Below are 22967 nucleotides of genomic sequence, written 5' to 3' on the forward strand. Positions count from 1 at the left end.
CCAAGTCTCTAGGTTAACATTAGCTGTTAACCTCTGTAAAAATGAAAAAAAACCCCACAATTTTATAATCCCAATATACACTAGCACAGGGTAAGCATTTCCATTCCCAAATGGAGAAATAGAGGGATGGAAAAGAATGAGATCAAAGTAAATCTGAAACCCAGCAGGACCACCATTAAATCCTGCACCTCTATATCCACCCTACGGGGCCCATGGTGGTGAGATATGCGTTCCAAGGGCCCACGCAGTCTCCCTTTTGAACTGGTTCCATTCACAGCCTGCACATTTCCTTGGCAGATGTTCCACATTCCTGGCATCTCTAATTTCCTTGGATCTCTACTACTCCTTTGGCTTCATTTGCACAGCTTCATACACCTATTTATCAGGGGCTCCTTGCCTAGACTCCTAGGCCTTCCTTTGAAATTTGAGATTTGAAAGCTTCCCTAAGTCCACAACTCTTGCATCCTGTATGCTAGTTAGTACAACCAGAATCACATGGATGACATCAAGGTCTACTGTCATTGGAAGCAGTAGTTGGGCCCCTTGGACCATGGCTGCAGCAGCCTCTGAGTATCTGAATGGCTGAGCACAGTGAAATGAATCCAAGGGAACCAATTCTCTGGAAGCCCCTTCTTGAACAGGGGTTCTAGGGGATCTCTCCTCAAATGAAAGGTTGACATGTTTGCACCCTGTCATGGGTAGGTTATTACTGTGATGGGTAGAGTTTTGCTGGTTCTTGAGATGCCCTTGGGGCATTTTTCTCTTATCCCTTTTCAAAATACTTTGTTGCTTTTTGATGGCACTAATCTCTTCAGCAACCCCATCTTCTTTGGCCCCCACTTTACATATGATTCCCTTTGGGAAAAACTTGAAGTTTTTCAAATTTTTCTGCTCTGCTTTTTGCCTTCAATTCTCACTATAAATCTATCTGAAAGAAGCTGTCAGTACCCATGCTGTAGGCTAAAGATTGGACTGCCTTGAAAATTTCTCTTCCAGTTCAATTAGTCCAAGCCCTTAAACTTAGTCTCCTGCAAAGACTCAAGGCATGTGCAAAATGAAGACAATTTTTTTTTGCCAGGGCGTAATACACATGTCCTCTAGTCCAGGTGCCAATGGGGCCCTGGTTCCCAACAGATACCTGTTGAGCCTGGGTTTTACTCTTGCATGCCTATCAATATTCTACTGAGTACTGACAAGAATCTCCCAGCAAGCTCTGCTTACAGCATTCCAGCCTGCTTCTCCAAACTTTTCTAAACACCTTCTGTAGACCAGTTCCAAAGGCTTCTAAACAGCATGGTCAGGTACAGTCACAGCAACAACCCATTTCTCTAGTACCAATTTTCTATATTAGTCACTTTTCTGTTGCTCACAACTTAAATGAGGAGGGGTTTAAGTTGGCTCGCAGTTTCAGAGGTTTTCAGTCCACGGTCAGCTGGCTGCAGGACAGGAACACCATGGTGGGAGGGTCTGGTGGGGAAAAGATGCTCAGTTCATGGGGCTGGGAACAAGGGCAGGGGAACAGTGCCAGAGAGAAAGGAGCCAGGGATCAGACACAGTACCCAGGTCAGTTCCCATGACCCACCCAGATACACCAAAAAGTGTGCTTTAGAATCCCCTGGACTTCTCCTAATGCAATTAAGTTGATCTCATGATTAATAGTCACAAATATTAACTAAAGGACTTTTATACAGAATTTATAAAGACCCCTATAATTTAGTAATAAGAAGACAATAATCCAATTAAATAGACAAATATTTGACCAGACATTTCACCCAGGAAGACAAACAAATAGCAAATAAGTGCAATGAAGGATGTCAGCAAGTCTGGGAATTCTTTTAACATCAAGGAGTAAGGAAATATTAAAAAAGTAATGGAAGGCACATTAAAAGGACACAAGGGCCCCCAAAGACCAAAGCTGGGTCAATTAGAGCAATAAAGCAAATATAGTAGTATTGGATTATAACCCACTGTGTAAAATAAATATTCTGAAGTAAACATTGATACAAACAAGTAAATGGAAGAGGAAGAACTGCTCTTTCTTGCAGTAAAATTCTAATGAGCAAATGTAGAAGTAATAAAGGAAACAGGAAGCCACCATTAGGTAAATGCTGCAGTAATAGTTGCTGAAGCTAAGGTGAGAAAAGATCTTGAAATGACTGACTGAAGTAATGGTGAAACAGGCTTTGGTTTAGTCTCAAAGTATCTCTCCATAAAACTTTTATTAACACAGGCATTGAGGGCCCATCTTAAAAATAACTGAACGGTATTCATCAAAAGAGTATATGTCTTCAGAGGCAAAGAAAGATTAAAGAACTGTTGAGGAAATTTGACAATTAGTGCAATCTGATGTCTGGGGTTAGATCCTGGACCAGAAAAACAAACGAGTGGGGAGTGGGTAAAATTCAATTTGTTGTATAATTAGTCTGCCATATGTATCTACACTAATTTCCTGGTTTCTACCTTGTTCTGTGGCTTTTTAAGATTAGGGAAAACAGAATGAGGGGTGCATCAGAGCTCTCTGTGTCACTTATGCAACCTGCATGTCAATCTCAAATCATTTCAGAATAAAAATGACATTTGGTAGCAAAAAAATCAGCATCCTTCATTGTTAGTGAAACAAAAATTAACCTCACAGTGAGGTAATACATACCTACCAGAATGCTTAGAATTAGTGAGGAACCGCAGCAATGAAGTGACTGCTAACGAAGACTCGGAAAAATCTAATTTTAACATCGTCTTTATTGTGGTAAAATACACATAACATGGGAGACACATTCAGCACACTCACTGTGTTGTACAACCACATCTCTATCCAGTTCCAGAGCACTTTTCTCACCCCATGTGGAAGCCATGCACACTGAACTTTGTCCTGTTTCAAAGCATATCCCAGATCTCTTTTAATCAGGAGCAGGAAGACACACAAGCATGGACAGGACCATCATGATGGAAGAGGCTTTATGGTCCCAGGCCCCTAAATTCAGGAGGCCCAGACCTGGCTGGGCCACTCAGGGAGGTGCGGAGGTGGGGGATCAGAAGCAGAAGAAAGCTTGCATGGTTTTCGGGGATGGGCAGGTCGAGGGGAGGCGCACCAATGATCAGATTAGGACTCTGATAGTGTGAGCGCTTTCAGCAGGCTCTAGGCTCTTACACGGGTCCTGGTTTAGTGCTCTGGGCTGTGGGGTGCTGCTAAGATAAGTGGGCTTGCAGTTGGTTCACACATCAAGGCCCATGCTTGGGAGAGTCTTGAGATCTCCAGGAAGTAGCCAGGTCCCCCAAGGGCTCTTCCTGGGTCTGCATTGCATCAAGAGGTTACAGCATCATGAAATACAGAAAATAGGAGACACAATTAATACACTCCTTCCGACAGCTGGCAGCCACTAATCTGCTTTCTGTCCCTCCAGATTGGCCTATTCTGGATATTTCATATAAATGGAACCATACAAGCATGTGGCCTTGGTTTCTGTCTTCTTTCACAGAACCTGTGTTTTTCAAGGTTCATCCATGTCAGCATGTCAGGGCCTCACTCCTCTGGTGGCTGAGTAATATTCCACTGTATGGCTGTAGCACATTTTGTTCATCCATTCATGCATCCATGAGCATATGGGTAGTTTTTGTAAGCAGTGATTTGTGTAATGAATATTCATGTGCATGTTTTTGTTTGAACACTTCTTTTCAATTCTTTCATGTAATGCTCACAAGTATAAACATCCTACCCTAAGGAAAGAATTCTAAAGGTCTTTCCAAATGAAAAATGCAAATACTCAGATTCTAGATCATTCCAGTGCTAGGCAGGAGCAACTTAACTTGCAGGACCTGTCACACACAGGGGCTGCACCATTTCACATTCTCACTAGCAGAATGTGAAGACTCCAAATACTCCACATGGGTCCCAACTCTTGGTACTTTTTTGTCCGGGGGACTTGTTTGTTTGTTGTTTGTTAGAGCCGTTCACAGCTGGGCTTTGTGCAGTGCTGGCAGGAAAGCATAATGATTTACTAATTTTGGAAAACAGTTCCGCAGGATCTTAGAAAGTTTTGCACACACTTTCATAGGGCCCAGCCATCCTATTCCTAGAGAGACAAGAGATAAAAAAAGTTTTTCTGAAAAATCCTAAAAGAGTATAAATATGTGTCTATACAAAGTCCAAAACTACCCTATCTTAGTTTTCTTGTTTCTGAGAGAAAATACCAAATACCCAAAGCTAAAGAGAAAAGATTTATTTTCGCTCAGAGTTCATAGCAGTTTCAGTCCATAGTCCACTGGCTCCGAGGCAGGGGGTCACAGCAGAGGAAAAACAGTCCATGGCAGGGCAGACAGAAAGCAGCAAGAAACCAGCAGTGAAGTGACCGCCCCCCCCCTTTCTCTTTTATCTCCTCCAGGCTATGAGCCTTTTGGGTGGTGCCACCCACACCCAGAGTGGGCCTTCCCATATTCACACCCAGAAATACTGCTAAACCCATCAGTTGACTAATTTAGTACCACACACCCTTAATCCAGTACCACACGGTCTAGATCTAGCCACCTTCATAAAGCCCCGTCTATGAGTGCACGAGGCTTTGGGGGGGACATCTAGATACAGGCCTAACACACCCCAGATTGCAAATTAGTAAATGTTCATCAGCCAATGAATGGATGCCAAATGGCAGCGATCTATAATAGAATACTGGGCAATAGAACAAAGCAAGCTACAGAGATGAGTCTCAGGAACATTATTCTAAATGTGACAAGGGGACATAAAAGGCAGTGTCCTGCATGACATTTTGGAAAAGACAAGATAGGAACAGAGATGAGGTCAGTGATTGCTGGGCTGGGAGGGGAGGTGAAAGGCTGCAAAGGGTCTCAAGAGAACTTTCTGGAGCAATGAGAATTTCATGGTGGTGGCAGTGGTTCCACATTTGTCAAAAATGTATAAAATCTTAAAATGGATGAATTTTATTGCATGTAACTCTATCTTTGACAGTGGTAGATCCCAGTGCTCCAACAAGCTGAGGCAGGAGGATTGCAAGTCTTGAGCCCACCCATGTTGGGCAACTCAGTGACTTGGTAAGACTCTGCCTCAAAATAGAAATAATAATTAAAAAAGTGGAGGATAGAGCTCATTGGGAAGGCCCTGGGTTCAAATCCCCAGTATCAAAAAATAAAAATAAAAAGAGTTTTATGAGACCCAGTTCACGACATGCGGCATGTCAGAGGGCTCGGCGTTCCTGACATAGTATAGGGAGTATGGACACTGGCTGGCTGAGGGTCTCACAAGTCAAGACCAAGGAAGTGAGAGGAAGATGTGGACCTTGGGAAAACTGAGTCAGTTTCCCGTCTCATGTCTACAGCAAATACTAGCAAGGCAGGTTTTCTTTAGCTAGATATTAGCTCCTTCTCCATTGCCTTCTCTTTCACCTTCTTCTCTTCCTTCCTCTCCATGGAACTGACCATTTCCTTAAACCTGAGCCTAAAGAAAAAAAATCTAGTTATTTGAAGATTCCCAATATTTGGGCTGTTATTGATTATTTGGCAAAGTATTACTTGTGGAATCATCTTAGAAGAAAATACAATAATATTCCAGATTCCTTCCACAAAGAATTCTTTAAAAAGAAAAGCAGTGCAAACATCTTCTTCCTTACCTATTCCAAACCTCTAGAGATGTCTTTGCATCTCTTGCCATGGGCAGGGCTGGGTCAAGGGCTACTCCAAGCCGCTGGGTCAGGCTGGCCATGGGTGTGGAGTGGCCTGAGGCTGGGGGAGCCCAGCCCACCTGCAGCGCCAGAGACAGAAACACATCATGCTGGAAACAGCCCTGCGTGTCCCCGAGCTCAGGGTGACTGTCATCTCTGGAGCTGGGGCCCATGACGTTTCCTCCAGGGAAAATATCTCAGGCTGCTTCACTTCATTCTCAGAGGTGAGAGGGCACCTCCCAGGGGCATGCGAGAGGGGCTTTTGGAAGAGGAAGAAAGAGGCTCACCTGGGCAGAAGAGGAAAGAGGACTGGAGAGGAAGCCTAGTGCAGGCAGGCGTGGTCCCCCAGGGCTGTGTAGAGCAAAACCAGTGCCCACAGGTCCTCAGGTGCTTGGGGTCACTGTTGCTTTCTCTTCCCTGGGTGAGATAATGAAATAAAGTAGACAGCCAGAGTCGAGTGAAATAAAATCATTAAAAAATGCGTAGCCTAGGGCTCTTGAAAGTGCAGCTCAGTGGTACAGGGCATTCTTAGCATGCAGAAGGCCCTGGGTCCCACCCTTAGTGCCAGAAAGCAATGAAGTGAAATGAAATAATGAAGAAAATCTATCGCCCTAGATGCTTACACACAAACACATGTGTATAAACACGCATCCCCATGCACACATAAATGAGCATGTAAATGAACACAATCGCACATACACATACATGCACACACACACATGAATCCACACACAAACTTACACATGAATACACCCACACTTCTCTCAGGCAGGATGATCTCTCTCTCTCTGCCTCTCTGCCAGTCACTCTGTGACCTTCATAATGGAGAAATTTTCCATCTCCCCAGAAGGGTTCCAGGGCAGATGTCTTTGACGTGTTTTTATATTCAAGATACAATCAGAGTTTAACACATGTGTAATCCAAGTTTATTGCTTTTAACATGTTAGGTTAAACCTGTGTCTTTATTCAGATATGTGCTAGGGCTTGTCACATCGAATTTTTAACTCAGGGATTCAAAGTTTTCCAAAGAACGTTGTGAAACATGTACACAATTTTAACAGAGGTCTGCTAAGGCTCAGAAGTGTTCTGGGAAGAAAGACCATAATTTGTAAGTTTGAAGTACTGGGGACAATAAATTCCTATGACCTCCCAGGGCAGTTTACGGCCTGGCCACGGAGGACAGGGGCTTTCTGAGGGTCAGGCTTGTGCCACGGAGGCTGCACACACTCAGACAGAGCTGGCCCGCTCCTTCTGAAATGTCACCTGGAGTCAGAATGCGACAGGGAAGCCCACGTCCCGTTAGGGATCATCCTGGGGAGGGGAGCAGGGGGACCATTCACCCAGGGGAAACTGAGGCCCCAGGTGGGGAGGGGACTGACGCAAGGTCACCCCTGGCAGTGACAGAGACTGGACCGACTCCTGCCACCTGGCCTTTGTCTTTCCTGCTCCTCTTCACAGCCTGCTGGTGTGGTTGGGTCCTGTGAACTCTTTCCCTCTGTTGATAAAGCAGTGTTTATGTGGTACGCCTGCCTGTTCCCAACTCATATAACTAAGGAAAAACACCGTTGATGCTCGGGCAGGTCGAAGTGACCTCCTTGTTAACCCAAGCGGAGCGTTGGAGCATTCATGGCACAAAGGGAGGAGTCCAGCCTCAAGCTCCTCTCCCCAGCTGCCCGCTCCCCGGTACAAGCACATGCACACACACATGTGCACACTACACAATGCACACTCACGCATGTGTGCACATGCTGTCCTTCCCTTCCCACTCCCATATGCACTCACACGGCCTCCCATTGGCTGCCATGTTCTCCCCACCCTCAAAATCACCCCTGGCCTCCACGTCCTTCCCCAGCACCCTCCTTGGGTTCCCAGGGCCTGCAGAAGGAACCCAAACTCCGTTAACTGATCTGCAGCCCTTCAGGAGCCCAACCCTGTCCTCCTTGGTGCCTGAACCCCCACCCTCCCCACCCGGGGCACCAGCCTGCCCTCTTGTCACCAGGGTCCCCTGCTGGGCTCCTGTGCTGGAGAATCGGACCAGAGTGCTATGCTGTGGAGGGCAGGTTAGACAGGAGGTGGCCATAGCATCCCCGAAACACCTGGATCCAGCTAAGCCTGAGGCCAGCCCTTCCTGGAGCTTCCTATGGAGCAAGCTAATTCCATTCAGCAGCTTTGGGTTGTATTTCTGTCACTTGCAACCATAAGGGTACTGACCACTGACTGTGGGGCCTCTCCACTGCAGGGACGTGAATCCTCTCTTGCACCTTTGGGTCCCAGCACCTTTCCTCACCCAAGTGCCCCACCCCTCCTGTGCGGGGTGATGCGCCCACACTCTATGGGTGTCTTTCCCAGGCCCCACCTGCTGTCCCCTGCTCCTCTCCTTCAACCCCCACATGCTGTGTTGTGAGTGCGTCTGCTTCTGTGGCTTCTACCTCACTTAGAACCTCATTAAACACAGAGTAAGTGACAATTAATTGAAGGCACTGTGTGGATAATTTGCCGGGAGAACTTAATTTCCTCCTGAATTTGTGCAGCAGCATGTGCATCTTGTTAGCGTAATAGCTGTGCATGGTGGGCGGGGTGCCGGCCCAAGGCCCCTCACCTCCCAGTGGCCTCCCTGGAGAGGGCAAAGTGTGCAGAAGGTGGAGGAGCAGGTGCGGGAGGCTAGGGGAGATGTGAGAGACAGTGGGGACAGAGGACAGCACAGTGACAGCTCAGAGCGGCCACCTGAGCAACCTTTATGCAGACTGTGTGGTGTGGGCAGTGGGGTTTCCGTGGGGCCATCCGGACTTGCATCTCTGGCCTGTCTGGCGGGGCAAAATCTAGTCTTCCTAATTCTCCTAATTCGAGATTTGAAGCCCAGCTGCTCCTAGAGCATGCTGGATGGGAGCCCAGAAACCCCCTGCAATGAGGGAGCTCTGGCATGCTGAGGTCTGCCCCCCAAGAGCAGGCTCTCAGGGAGCCCCTAAACTGGGCAGGCCGATGCTTGGCAGAGAAGTGGTAACGAGGGGAGCCCCTGCTTCTGCAGTCTTGGTTTCCCCATCCTCTGCTGGCCACTGGGATCCCCCACCCCGAGCGTCTTCAATGAGCAGCTGCCCGAGGACAGTGGCATGGAGGTCTCCGGTGCCCTGGCTCTGTGCCTCCCCTGTTTGAAGCCCTCCGAGGAATGCAGGGGGACCTCAAACCTCCCAGCCTGCCGCTTCTAACTTGCATTTTAGCTTTTAAAAATAATTGCAGTCAACTTCCAAGTAAAAACGATGGTGTGCTCCAGTGTCTGCTCCTTCCCTGTCAAACTGAACAAAAGAAACAACTAAAAAGCAGAGAGAAGGGGGAGTGGACAGCAGAGATATCTGGGAAGGGGACTGAGCCAGGAGGAGGGAGGACAGAAGCCAGAGCCTGGGAGCGAGTCCGCAGCTGGGCTGCCCCAGTGCCCCGCCTGCTCTCCAAGCAGGAAAGCTGAAGGGGAGAGCGGCAGCCTCAGACACCCCCTGCCGCCAGAAAGTTCTGGAAGGAGCTGGAAAGTTACCTGGAGAATGTGAGCCACAGAGGGTCCAGGCGGGAGAGCCCAGCAGCACAGGAAAACAGAAGGTCTGTATGGAAAACAGGGCAGATGTGTGCGAATCCACATTCTCAGTGGCGAGAACCCGCCCAGGCCCCTTTCCTTTCAGAACCCCAGGACCCGGGGCCTCCAGCTGGTGTCCAGGGCAGGAGGTGGAAGACGTCCTCTCTGGGGACAGTGGCTGCCTTGCTCTGTTTTTTGTTGCTGTAAAAAATACCCACTGCCGCGTAAAGCAAAGAGTCTCAAAAAAAAAAGAACAAAAAAAAGAGTCCCGTTTGGCTCTTGATTTGGGGTTGGCGGTGCTCAGGGCTCCTGCTGCACCACAGCAAGCCAGGTGATGTCACTCAGGCGGGAGCAGGTGAGTGAGGAAGCGTAGGTGCAAGAAGGAGCGAGACAGGTGTGGCCAGGCTGGCTCTTCCAAGGCCCACCTGCTCTGCAGCCAGCGACCACCCTCCACTGTGTGACGCCGCACGGCCTGATTAAATCCCTGAAGGGCCGCCTTCCTGTCACCCTGGGGATTTAGGTCTCAACCTGAGCATTGGTGGGGATGGACCTTGTGAGAACACTGCGGTGGCCAGTGACACAGAAAAGACTAACAAACGCCAATGACTAGGACTCCCTGAGCTGTGACTGGGTCCAAGGCGACCATCCTCATCTGGGGCGAGGGGACCTCGGGGCCAGCACACACACACACACACACACACACACACATCCTCTCAGTGGCCAATACACTTTCAAACAACAAACTGTTCAATCTGGGCAAGGCCCTGTGGCTGACACTGGCCCAGGGTACATTAACGAATATGCTGCAATGCACAGTGCATGGGCTGTGGTTGGAGTCCAGAGCCCGCCTTGAGGAGCCCGCCAGGTGGAGGACAGCAGGTGCACTAGCTGGCAGCCCATCTACCTCCAGGCTGCAACTAAGGCCAGCTCAGCCCTGAACCAGGAGATGACCACACACACGGTGGCACCAAGCAGGACTGCCAAAAACATAAAACCAACCCCAAACCAGCCATCTGAGTCCAGACTGCCAGCCTACAAAATTGTGAGAAAATTAAATGGTTAGTGTTTTAACCACTAAATTAGAGGGGTGGTTTGTTAAATGACAATAGATATCCCCGACAGACTTGAAGGCCCAGAGGAAGTTAGCTTCATGGCTATCTGTGGGCAGGCAGAGCTTCCAGACTGGCTCTCATGTGGGGACAGGTACCCACATAGGACAGGAAGAGGCTGCTGTCAGACCTTGTGACGGGGTGAGCAGAGCCATAGAACGCATGGTCTGAGAGGTCATGGGCTGTAACCACAGCTGGGCTGGGGACCTCACAAACTGTGGTACCCGAGGTTTTCATGCAGAAAGAAAAGGACCCTCCCAGGCCCAGCAGAGGATGGCAAGATGGGACAGACACCCATGAACCACTGGACCTGGCAGATTTGCCCTGCATATCCTGGCACTGGTTTCAGCCAGTGCTGGGAAACTTGGCCTGCCAGCCCTCCAGGTGCTGGGGCTAGCCCTGGGGAGGGAGGTGTGCCTGGGATGGTGGTTAGAGGGACCAACCATCCTGTGACCAGGGGTTCAAAAAGCAGTGCCATTGTGACCCAGCCTCTGTCTGCAGCACTATCTGAAAGCTTCTGGGGAAAATGTTCTCTTGGCAGCTCCTACACTACTTTGAAGCAGCCTTTGATTTTTTTAAAAAAGGGCTGGCTCCATGCTTAGCTTATTCCTTTCATTTGCCAGTTCTCAGAATCATGAGTCAATTTCCTAACAGCAGCCAAAAGTGACTGTTAAGATTTAATTTGACTGACATTGTGAACTCATGGATCTTACCATATTAGATGCACTGCCACCCATGGCAGGCATTCTGCTGGGGCTACCCATCACACCCAGTTGGCCTGTGGATGCACTGCCAAGGTCTTTCCTGATCCCTCTGACCTGACCCCAGTGGCACTGGTGGCTTAATAAGTTCCAGGCTTGTCTGCCACAGGTTTGGCCCAAGACCTTAGATCAGCCACCTCCTCTAGGGTTGACAGTGGCAGAGCTCGTTATCACCATGAGGCAGTCGCTATCACAGCTCACATCCTTGCCGTGGGACAGGACAACAGTCCTTGGTCTTTTCAGGAGTCAGGACCAGGAAGTACCTTGTTTAAGCGAAAATACATCTTGAGTCCATGCTGGTGATGCCAATGACTTTAGAATTACATTTCACTAATTTCTTCCATTTTATATTTGTATCTCTTTTTGAGGTTAGAAATCTTGATTCTCAAAGATGTGAACTTAATCCTTTTTAGCTTATGATATAGTATCAGAAGTGCAGCGGCAATGTTATGACTAGAAATAAGAAAAATGAAACATTTAAGTCTTTTTTTCAGTTCTTTTTGCTTTGGAATATATCTCACTAGGAATGTACACGTAAATTATCATGCTTTGAAGCTATCATAAATTATTCCCATCTGCATGGCTAAGTCACTAATATGATACAAAATTAGGTACATTTGTTTGATTTTGCTTTTGACATTTTAGGATTCTGTTTTTAAATTTTGACTTAATTTGTTGTAACTATGTCAACTATTTCTATGATTCCAAAGTCAAATCTACAAAGTAAAGTGTATTCAGGGAAGCTGGCTTCTATGCCAATTTCCTATACCTTATTCTTTCTCCCATTCCTTTATGTCTGATTTGATCTCTTCATTGTTATTAGAATTCAAATTTAGTATATATTCCAAGTAAAAAATATCATATGAGTTTTTTAAAGAAAAACTTTGGTTGACTCTTTGACTATGTGTCGAAGGCCACTGTTCACCCCACACTGCAAGCCCATGTTACCAATGTTGAGAATCAGCACTGTGTGTGAGGTGAGGGTGTGCTGGTGCCCCCTGCTGGCCAACTCTAGGGTGTGGGTACCCCATCAGGGTATCAGAGTTTCCTTAGAGGACAGTCCGAGCTGGCTAGTTCTGCAGAAGACAACTTGTTAGAGATGACAGCACCATTTGCAGAGAGTTAAGCAGGCTCAGACAGAATGCCACCTCCAGCCCCACCATGGAATGGAGGCAACTGCCTCTTAGCACGAGGAAGACAGAGATTCCAGGCCCGTCTGGGATGGAAGAGCTGCTGCTTCTGCTGGCTCACCAGCCATACCCACCTGCTATGCCACTCTCCAGGGAGCAGGTATCCTTCCGTGCCCCTAGAATCTACTGCCCAGGCCCTGGGCTGTCAGAAATGCAAACATTCCCACCTGGGCTTCCTTTCCATGTCCCCAGGAGTGCATCCCGAAGACCAGGCTGTAGGGGCTGAGAATGGTCGTGCTGCTCTTCCTACCTGCTGCAACTCAGGAAGAAAGGGTAGAAGGGTGGAAATGAGGACGGGATGGTGGTGGTGGCAGCATTAGACACAGCGACAGAAACTTCATGATGGAATCTGTCTCGTGTCCTCCTGAATTCCAAGGGGAAACGTTTCTTTCTCTTTTTGTGGGGGGAGAGGAGTCTCACCCTGGAGTCTCACAAGGTCTCACCCTGTCATCCAGGCTGGCCTGAACTATGTAGCCCAGGCTGGCATCGAACTTGCAGTGCTTCTCCTGCCTCAGGCTCCCGAGTGCTGGTATAACAGGCGTGCACCACCATGCCTAGCCCAGGTGATTTAAAGGGGACTCTTGCCCATGTAAGTATGACTCCACCCTACTGGTGTCATGGCTGTAATTTAGGCAGATGATTGGATTGGCTCTTGTATTTGACTTCCAGAAAAGGTCTGGAGGATCGTCACCAGGACTATATTGTATTTTGTTAGGAGATCTGAGAGCATCTTCATTCCTAAACCCTGGGTTTTAGGACTGAAAATAAATGCTTTTTCAGCTGCTCCACCCCTATCAGCTGCTATTTCACCGGGAAACTATTTTGTGATTGAAAGCCAGGTGGGAGGGGGTAGTGAGGAGGTATAAAGCATGCTAAAAATAAAGTCCATAGCATATGGTCCAAGAGTAGTTTTTCCCCCTACAACATGTTTCTAACATTCAGCAAAGCAATGCCAAAGACCCCTATAATTTATCCAGACATGCTATAACTTTGTCACAGAACTCTCAGGAGCCCATCTCTGGAATTTGGGGCTCCTGAGAATAATGGGCCACATACATTGCCATCTCCAAGAGAGAATAAATAAAATGAAGAGGCCAAAACTCTTTCACTATGCTTGTGGTTGTGGGGCCTGTGTCTGCACAAGACTGCTCCTAATAATAACGCAGAAGAAAGTGCTTTGTGAACAGGAAGGCGCTGTCTGGGAGACGTGATGCACCTCTCGGTAAATACTGGTGACACATTCATCTCTTGGAATAATTCCGTCACACAAATACAGGCTTCTGCCCTCTGCCAAAGCTTTGCAAATTCACTAAATGCAAGTAGAGGGAATGCACCAAATCATTAGAAATGCACACCGGAGCCTTTAGAAACACTTGATTTCAGCCTCCATCAAGAATGTCCCAGAGTTAAACTGTGATGGGGTCTTTGGAGGGACAATGGCTCACCTGTGTGGGCATCTGCACAAAAGCAGCAATCCCATCGTCATTACAAATTACCATTTTATATAGCACTGGGGGTTCATTAAGCACACATTTTATTATCCCAGTAAATCCCAGGAGTGGTGGGAGGAGTCCTAGTACTGAAGAACATCCAGAGGTGGCAGCCCCAGCAGTGTGACATTCAACTGCAGCAAGATTAATGCCAAGCTAACAGCCATGGAGTTCACAGTGAAAATGCATCACTCCTCTTACTTGTGGCTGGAGGAAAACAGGCAATAGAGGAATCTTTTGGAACAGCAGCTCATTTTTTAGAAAACAAAGTCTCATGGAAAAAAGAGCACTTTTAAAAAAACATATATGAAAAGCAGCATTGTCATGATTTTTCCTACCCAGTAATGAATAAAAATACTGGGAACTATATTTGCTCCCTTGAACCCTACTGCAGATATTTCCTATAAGTCTGAGGGAGTCTGGGTGGTCCAGCCACGGATATTCACACACAAATATATTTTGTGGCTCATGCTATTAATACATCAGTTTTATTAGCCTTATCCGTGACTTGATTTAGAAAGAAATGATTCAAACTACATCAATAACCAGGGTATTGTTTCCTAGATCGATTACCTTTTCACTTAGGTTCCAATTCAGCCAGGACCCTGAAGATCCACCCAGACTGGTCCGCTGGGTCCCACACTGTGAAGCCACAGGTGCTCTGCATCCATCTCCCTAGCCAAAGGGGGGCCCCCACCCCGAGTCCCCTGGGGCTCAGCTCCTCAGGGCTGCTCCGCTCAAGACCAGCCTTCTGGGCTGGGCAGTTTTCCTTCCCAGTGGGGCTATTTACTCTGCCTGGTCCAGGTGGGAGAGAGAGACAGAGAGAGAGGTAGACAAAGGAGAACACACGGGAGAAACAGAGAAGGGAAAAGGGGTGAGCCAGCTATAAGGAGGTCCCTCTCTTAATGAATGTCTCTCCGTTTGGAGGGAGAAAGCTGTCACCTGTGTCTAAGCTGGGCAAAGTCGCCTGGGATCTGGGACTCCCCAGCTTGGAGCCCAGCAGGCAGAGGAAGACCGAGCGGGAGGAGCGGGCCTCTTCCATCACACACAGCCCAGCTAGCGGCACGGGACTGTTCGGGCCCTGGCCGCTCTCCGTTTTGTTCTTTAAATTTCTGCTTGAACATTTTAAAGAAAGAGACAAGGAAACATCTTTGCGAAGCAGGATAAACCTCCCGCCTTCCCAGAATGCAGGAAGGAAGCCCAGAGGTGCAGGAGGGGACCCTTTACCCATCTGCTTGGGACTCCAGCTATGTTGCCTACACAGCGCTGCCCTCCTTCAGTGACCCTTGGGGAAAATGTCCCCCAAGAGAGGCCCCGTGCCTCTGGTGCCCACGAGTTCCCTAAGGCGGTGTTCACAGCCTACGTGCTCCACCTCGAGGCCAGCCCTGCGCCCCCAGGAACAGGCTAAGCCAAGGTCTCCAGGCCCAGGTTCAACTTCAATAAAAAGGCCCAGCCCGCCCTTGATCGAGCTTTTGGCCCGACGGCCCCGCTCACAGGCCCGGCTCAGGCCCGGCCTAATTGAGCCCGGGTCACCTGGGAATAGGTTCAAAGGCATCAAAGCCGCAAACCACCTCCAGGCCCCGAGAGCCAGAGAGGCCTGGTGAACAAAGAGGCCCCAACCACTTCAAAGCGCTGGCGCTTGGTGTCCGGATGGCGCGGGGCCCAGGGTCTGCGGCGTTGCCCACCGAGGCTGAGCCCCTCGTTCGGCTGCCCTGCACACGCAGGCCTCCCCAGGGGAGGCTGGGCCGGAGCGGTGCCGAAGACCCCAGAGCATCCTCCAGCGACGCGGGAGCGCAGAGGCCGGGCTGCGGCAGTGCAGGCCCGGTGGGGACCCAGGCTGCGCCCAGTACCCAGGGCAGTGCCAGGCAGGGGATCGCTCCATGAAGGCTCGCAGTAGCTCAAAGTTTTCAAGCATTTAGGGAAAGGTTTTGGGAAGGCGTTGGCCGGCGCTTCCCCAGCAAACCGGAGCAAGAAACGGAGCCCTTCACCGGCCGGGCCCGCGCGGGAAGCTGATCCACGGATCCGGAGGTGCGTCCGTGGCGTGGGCTCCGCGCCGCATCGGAGGGTCCGCGCGGCCCAGTACGCGGCGCCCCAACGCCCAGCTCCGCTTGGCCCTGGCCGGTGCCGTGCGCTCTCTGAAGGGCAACTGGGGCGCACAGGGGTGTAGGCGCCCCCAGAAGCTCGGCTCCTCACCTCCCCGGAGTGCATCTGGGGTCGGCTGCCTTCCCGCTCGCCTCGCAGAGACCCTTGGTCAGGCAGGGCCCGATGTCCACGTTGCAGCGCAGACAAAACCAGACCCGACCCGGCCCAGAGCTCCGCACGGCCGGTCGTGGCCCGCGCCGGGGATGGGGGCGCGCGAGGCCGGGCTCCGGGGTGGCCGCGGCGGCCTCGGCCCGGGCGCAGCCAAAACTGAAAGCGCCGCGCAGGGGGGCGGGGGCGGCCGGCAAAGGCCCCGAGCTCGCCCTGCCCCCGGCCGGCCCCGGCGGCCAATCAGCGCGCCGCCCTCGCTCCTGACAGCTATTTAGCGACCCAGGCCGGCTAGGGTTTCCAAAAAAGTTAGAATAACTTCCTCTCTCGGAGACCTCGGTTTTGCACGAGCCGGCCTCGAAAGAGCCCCGAGCCCGCGAGCGGCTCCAGAGCGCGCCCCGGCCCCACGCGCCCGGGCGGGCGCCATGGAGGAGGGCTCGAGCTCGCCCGTGTCCCCCGTGGACAGCCTGGGCACCAGCGAGGAGGAGCTCGAGCGGCGGCCGAAGCGCTTCGGCAGGAAGCGGCGCTACAGCAAGAAGTCGAGCGAAGATGGCAGCCCGACCCCGGGCAAGCGCGGCAAGAAGCCCAGCCCGAGCGCGCAGTCCTTCGAGGAGCTGCAGAGCCAGCGCATCCTGGCCAACGTGCGCGAGCGCCAGCGCACGCAGTCGCTCAACGAGGCCTTCGCCGCGCTGCGCAAGATCATCCCCACGCTGCCCTCGGACAAGCTCAGCAAGATCCAGACGCTGAAGCTGGCTGCCAGGTACATAGACTTCCTCTACCAGGTCCTGCAGAGCGACGAGATGGACAATAAGATGACCAGCTGCAGCTACGTGGCCCACGAGCGCCTCAGCTATGCCTTCTCCGTGTGGCGCATGGAGGGCGCGTGGTCCATGTCCGCCTCGCACTAGCGCCGCGCGCCACGTCCGGCCGGGACCGCGCAGGGTAGGTGCCGCGCGGGCGGCGCGGGTGGGTGCGCGCTGCCTCCCCCGGGGCCCGCGGGCCGGGGCGGTCAGTTCACCCGCAGGCTCGCGCGGGCATCTGCGGCGAGCGGGTGGGGAGCGGGTGGAAGCCCGGCGCCGGCGGGCAGGGACTTGGCGCCACGCTGCTCGGCGTCCGAGCGGCACTCGTGGCCTCGCCTCCCGCGGGGACCCTGCCCGGCGTTGGCGGCCCAGCCGCGCGGAGGAGCAGAGGCGCGGCCGGTGGCGCCCGGCTTTACCTGAGGAGCGCGGGAGACGCGGGACAGGCTGCTCCCCAGGTCCGCTTCGGCGAGCGCCCGAAGGCGCGGAGACCCGGTGCGCGGGGCAGGAAGCGCGCGCGGAGGATGAGGCCCGGCCGCTGCCCGCAGGCGCGTGGAGCGGGCTCCACGCTGGGAAAAGGGTCCGGGCACAGCTGCGACCCAGCTGGAAGGTCTGGTTTCCCGGGAGGAGCTCTCAGGGCGTCCTGCGACGGCTCCCTCGCACCGGACACCTCCAAGTCCGGCATACAGGTTGCAGCAGGGCGCCAGTCCCGCTGCCCTCTTCCCCCGCATCCCGGGCAGCAAGGAAACCAGAAACTCTCTCCCTTGGTGGGGGGGGAGTGTAAAAATCCTACGCAGTATGTTTTAGTCTTCCATACATCTTGTGAAGCTTTTTATTAAAAAATAAAAATAAACAAGTCTGCTTCCCTCAAAAAGGTTTAAGCGCCCGCAGCCGCCATCTAGGCTCAGAAATGTACCTGTGTGTTTTTCATGTAGGTCGATAGTACCTGTGAGTGTGGTGTGTAGGCTGATCTAGCCCAGGTGAGGTTTCTTTCTTCTTCCTGATTTAATCTTTTATTCCTGGGTCACTGAAAATTCTTTTGATAAAATAGTCCCCTGAGATACTGATTGTTTTATAGTTTTAAAAAGAATTTTTAGCAGAGAATAACTTGGGGAATCTTCTCTTGTCTTTGTCAAAAAACAGATGGAAAGTATCTCAGTCGCGTACTTCTCCAGGAAAGAGTTTGGGTTGGCTGAGTACTAAATGCTACAGCAGGACAATACATTTATTCTGTTTTTTGCTGCCTAAATTATGAGCCTCCATTAGTTACTTCCATTTACACTCTAAGTATCTGTGGTTTATACCACGTCTGAAGTAGGGACAGGCAGATGAGGAATGTCATCTTTTTAAAACACGCACATAGAGCTTTGTTTAAGAAAAATGTCAACAGAATTACTGCTAAGACTGCCCTCCAGAAAATGATTGGAAACAAACACCAGGAGTTATTACTCTGATGCAGAAATTTAGCAGAAACACTTAAAGTTCACTTTAAAATGATTGCACCCTTTAAAACTGAAGAGAATCAATTGTAGGTCACAATTAAATGTTATATAAAATAGAAATGCAATACCGCTAATAAACAAAAACTGTAAGCTTGTTTGGATTAAGTAGTCCTTAAAATATTAGATAACAGATGTATCAGTAATTGTAGAACAAATGATCTGTATATGGACTTACTTATTTTTATATAATTGAATATAATGGCTAGCTTAGATAAACTAGTTTCTTTGAATAAATATCCTCTACAAGAAAATAAATATGGAAGTGTTTGATGCTCTACTGATTCTGGACATACCTTGGTTTTATTAATCAGACAATGTTAGGCAAACATCTTTGTATTCTCTTTGTTTTTAACCCATTAGTCTGTTTGAGCATAAGTACAATCCTAATTAATTTAGGGTTTCCTAGAAATATTTGTAAACGGTGTTTATTTATTTGTAACATTTCCAAGAAGGATTACTTATATATACCAGCAAAAGCCATCTGGACATTTCAGTAAGTTTTAGATCCTTTTAGTGTCTAATGCGAAATATTTTCACATGTGTGAAAAGGCTGTGTCCAGACGAATGGCAAGAACAAAACAATACCTAAGCTGCCTTTTGACGTAAAGACAGAGCGGGAGCAGAGGAGCGGGCTGGTGCCGGTCTTTTCCCTGGTCTTCTTTTTGGCCTGGTGTTTAATTAGGTAGAGGTCTGGTGTCTGCACAGTCAGCTGGATTTGTCTAATTGAAAACTCTAGAAGGGAGGGGCAAGGTCAGAGCCCCCTGGTTTGAGGTTGAGGAAGGCGACTGCTTCCTGCTAGATGTTTGTCCTCCTTGCTTCACAGTTGAAGAAAACATCTAACCTCGCTAAGCATGTGCAGAGTTCCTGTGTGTTGCTGCACTTGACAAACTCACCCTCTTTCCTTTCGGAGAACTTCTGGCTCCTTTGGAGAAAGTGCATGTTCCGTCACCATCAGACACCCGTGGACCTTTCCTTGCCCCTGAACGCTTTACTTCTCGGAGGCGCACCCTGATTGCTATACTTGGGATGGCCTCAAAAGAAAATTAGTTCTTCCTGGAGAAGAATGGAAATGCAGAATGTCAGTGGAGCTTTGACTGATGCGTGCGAAGTGGAATGAAAAGCCGAACCACCTGAAATACTGAAAATGTTTTGCTGTAAAATAGCAGTCACCGAGATGTATGGAGGGAGCTGACTTCCGCTCTAGGGTTAGCGTCCTCCTGAATATCAGTCCTTACTCTCCCAAGCTCGAATAAAGGAAGTCGTGGTCCCAATCTGTCGGGTGGGCCTGTGGTGGAGGCTGGGACTTTGTGGTCCGCCTTTTGAAGTCATTAGAAATATAGTCCTTCACTGAGGTCTTCTGGAAATGCCCATTTTCCAGGCAGGTCGTGAGCCTGAAAGAATTGCGTTTTCATCACCCTAGCCTGCCTGTACCCTGAATAGTCGGCTTGCATGCCAGATTCCTTTTGCCTGGCAAAAAAGATCATAAAGTAAACTCATTCTGTGCAGAGCCCTATAACTCATAACTTGAGTTTAAATCTGGGCTTTAAAAAAAACAAATATTTTAATAAGCCAATTTTAAAGGCTGAACTTTTATGACAGTTTTTAAGCTCAGTATTTATACTGGTGTATTCTCACTGGTGTCTTTAAGAAGCCTGTGAATGCAGGCTGGAATGTCTGTTTATGTTTGCGTCTTTTCCTGGGAAAGGATGAATGTACTGCAAAAAGAAAACCAAATACAGTGCTCTCCACTAGCAAAGGGTTCACGAAGGAGGCCATAAAATTCAGAGAAGAGATGGATAAGTTACTGTAGCCAAGAAATGGAAAGCTATAAAGAGAAACAGGATCTAAGAGATACACACATGGATGTTTTCAAAAGTGAAGCCAAGATGAAACATTAAAATGAGAAACTGCTTGAAAAGATACTCCACGTGGTCACCTGAGCTTACACATGTGGTAAAAATCCAAGGAACTAAACGCACACATGCATGCGCCTGCGCGCGCGCGTGCACACACACATGCACAGGGGCACATGTCGTGCTGGTGACTCTGAGGAAGTCCTGCTGCCGGCTCCACGGCAGGTTCCTGGTTATGATGTGGTTTTCACATTTGCCGGGAGAAGATCCTTAGGGGAAGTGAGTGAGGAGGGGAAGGGAACCTTTGTATTTTATTTCCTAACAACTTCATGAGACTCTACAATTATGTCAAAATTAAAAATTTTTAAAACGGATATCCCACAATAATTTTAAATCTCTAAATGAGAAAATTTCATAAGGAATTATGACTAATTTTATCTCAGAATAATAAACTAAAAGTCTACTTTGAGCAGAATCCATACTTTTCTTTTTCCTGATGCCCCTTGCATGATTGTACTTCTCGGAATGTGAGGAATCTCAACATATAATTAATCAGGACTGAGTCTTTATAGTGATTAAACAGAGTAGCATTTCAAAAATATGAGGGCAGAAACACCGATTCCAGTAGAAATACATATATTCCTTTACTACTAGAGAAGATACATCTTGAATAAATTTGGGGAAATATTCACCCAAAACATAAACATTTACATTTAGGATATTAAGTCTCTATTGACTTTTATCAAATAAACCCTAAAATTCTAACCCCAGTGATTTATGGAATCGTTCACTGAGCAGTATAGAGACTGAAGTTTTAGGGTTTGGAGTCATCGACTGTGAGAAGGAAAAATACGGCAGGACCGACTCAAACCCTAAACTTTGTCTCATGCACACATTTTGTTTCATGCAATAGCAAACTTTTCATGTGATTCAGTTATGTTAAACAGTGCCTTCACTGAATGTTTATTTTAGAATGAGAAACGTTCTAGATCCCACTGTACCTCAGTTTACCCCAGCAGCAGCACATAGGTATGTTTTCATGCTGATGTAACCTGGCTGCTTATGATCGTTGCATCAAGGAGAGACTTGGACCTGAAATTGGAAAAGACAGCACATAACTGTATTCCAACATGAGGGGAACTTTTAGTGGTTAGGGGAGAAGAGAGTCATTTTGAACCCAGTGTTTGACATGCTTCCGATGTCTGTATTATTCTCCCACAAGTCCATTGCTTAGAAGGCTGTGTGGACCCTGTGATTATGACTGAGACTCGGCTTTGGGAGCTCAGAGTGCAGTGCTGCTGAGTGTGTTCCTCAAGGCCTGGCTTCTGGCCTTATGTTCTTCCCTGAGTTATGTGACCAGGGCAGATCAGATACCCTCGCTTCTCCCAAAGCCCCAGGCAGCAATGTCTGTGTAACGGGGCAAATTCTTCCCCTCTTCAGCTTTCCTGCCTATCACTGAAGTGAAGGACAGAGGTAAACTTGGGGAGCTTTCTGTTCTCAGAGTCAGTGATTCTGAAAAACATCTTGATTAAACTCACATCCAGCCTTAAAAAATAGCCACCAGCATCTTCAGGGGAACTGGTGCAAATAACTGTGTTGACCAGTGTTAGATTCCCATTTGTCCGGGTTCGATCTAATGGAGCGTTTGTTCCTTTTGGCTGCAGCTCTGGGGTGTGAGTGATGGCGAAGATATGGACAAACACCTGGGTTTTTATTAACCCTCTGACAGTACCCAACATCCAGCCACAGCCTGCGGCTGGGCCTTTCTGGAGCTGGCGAGGGCAGAGCCGGGGACTCTGCTGCTATCTTCCAGGGAGAAGAGGTGCGGTGTTTGCTGTTGGTACCGTTTTCTTGCTGCACAGACGGATGCCACCCTTGCCTTTCTGTGGCCTTCTTCATTCTCTGTGACCTCTGTGGTTCCAGAGAGTTCTGCCTGCTCCAGGGCAGGTGGGGGCTCTGGGGAGGAGGGGAGCTCACAACGTAAACAAACTCTGGAAGCAAGCAGCTTGCAGGCTCCGGCTGTGCTGCCAGGGTGGCTTTCTTTGTGTTCCACTTTGCTTTCGAGTTTTGAAAGTCAGAACGCAAGCAGGCAGCATTTTCTTCCTGTCCCAGAACCTAGACAGAACATTCTCTGTTCTCTGGGTAGATTGCCTCTGATGGGTGTGCAGAAGGGTCCGATGTCAAAGCTGGTTGCCCTTGGACTGTTGGGGCTTGGGGAGGAGAGTGTCTCCTGCCTGTCATTTACTCCTAAGTCAGACAAATCCATGACAGGGATGAGCCAGGTCCCTTAACCTTCAGGGTTTGTGAAATCTGTACCTCCTGGGCCACTCCTGGGAAGCCTGGATCTTTCAGTGTCATTCTTAAGGAGATTGTTTTGTCTTGATAAATAAATAATAAGGCCATTGTTATTTCTTTGGGAAGTGCCTAAATTGCTACAAATTGGGAGGGAAAGGCGGGACAAAAGGCATTATTTTCTTTCTCAAATTGAGCATCACTGTGTCTCTGTTTACATAATTGGGGCTGATACACGGATAGGGTCTTTGCTGAGGGTTAATTTCTCTGAAATTAAACAATTCCAAGCTGCAGACTCCATGCCTGCTCCAGCTCTTCCAGACCCTGACAAGAGGCCCAGCCCAACATTTGATTTTCCTCTTCCTGCTCATCTGTGTGTGTGTAGAGGAACTCAAGAGCAAAAGATTTTATCATTTCAGTCTTTTTCTATCTGCGGAGCAGTTCTCCTCTAGCAACTCCCTCCTGCCCCTCCCCAGCCCGGCACTCCCTCTTGTATTT

At 49.1% G+C, this 22967-nt stretch overlaps 1 protein-coding gene and 1 long non-coding RNA gene across 4 annotated transcripts in view; one reads left to right on the plus strand and one right to left on the minus strand.

Moving 5' to 3' along the window:
- Positions 1–2737: 2737 nt before the first annotated feature.
- Positions 2738–16167, minus strand: LOC110346420 (uncharacterized). 2 transcript variants are annotated; one of them, XR_002390463.2, is made up of 3 exons: positions 9193–16167; positions 5957–6086; positions 2738–4070 (listed from the first exon to the last, which is right to left on the minus strand). It is a non-coding gene; the product is annotated as an uncharacterized LOC110346420 (long non-coding RNA). The 2 variants fall into 2 exon arrangements; XR_015450620.1 differs by lacking the exon at positions 2738–4070 and adding an exon at positions 4135–5749.
- A 142-nt stretch (positions 16168–16309) lies between these two features.
- The window catches only part of Twist2 (twist family bHLH transcription factor 2), a 44225-nt gene continuing 37567 nt past the window's right edge, over positions 16310–22967 (plus strand). The window contains exon 1 of one of the 2 annotated variants that reach the window (XM_021247384.2): positions 16310–16785. In XM_021247384.2, coding sequence (XP_021103043.1) covers positions 16451–16785 — 335 coding nt within the window. In that variant the 5' untranslated portion in view covers positions 16310–16450. Of the gene's footprint in view, positions 16968–22967 lie in introns of both variants that reach the window. The other variant, XM_004868415.3, reaches the window with a different exon arrangement.

This window comes from Heterocephalus glaber, unplaced genomic scaffold, assembly GCF_053883595.1.
Source record: "Heterocephalus glaber isolate CG9 unplaced genomic scaffold, H.glaber_assembly_v1.0 deba00001004, whole genome shotgun sequence".
Taxonomy (NCBI): domain Eukaryota; kingdom Metazoa; phylum Chordata; class Mammalia; order Rodentia; family Bathyergidae; genus Heterocephalus; species Heterocephalus glaber.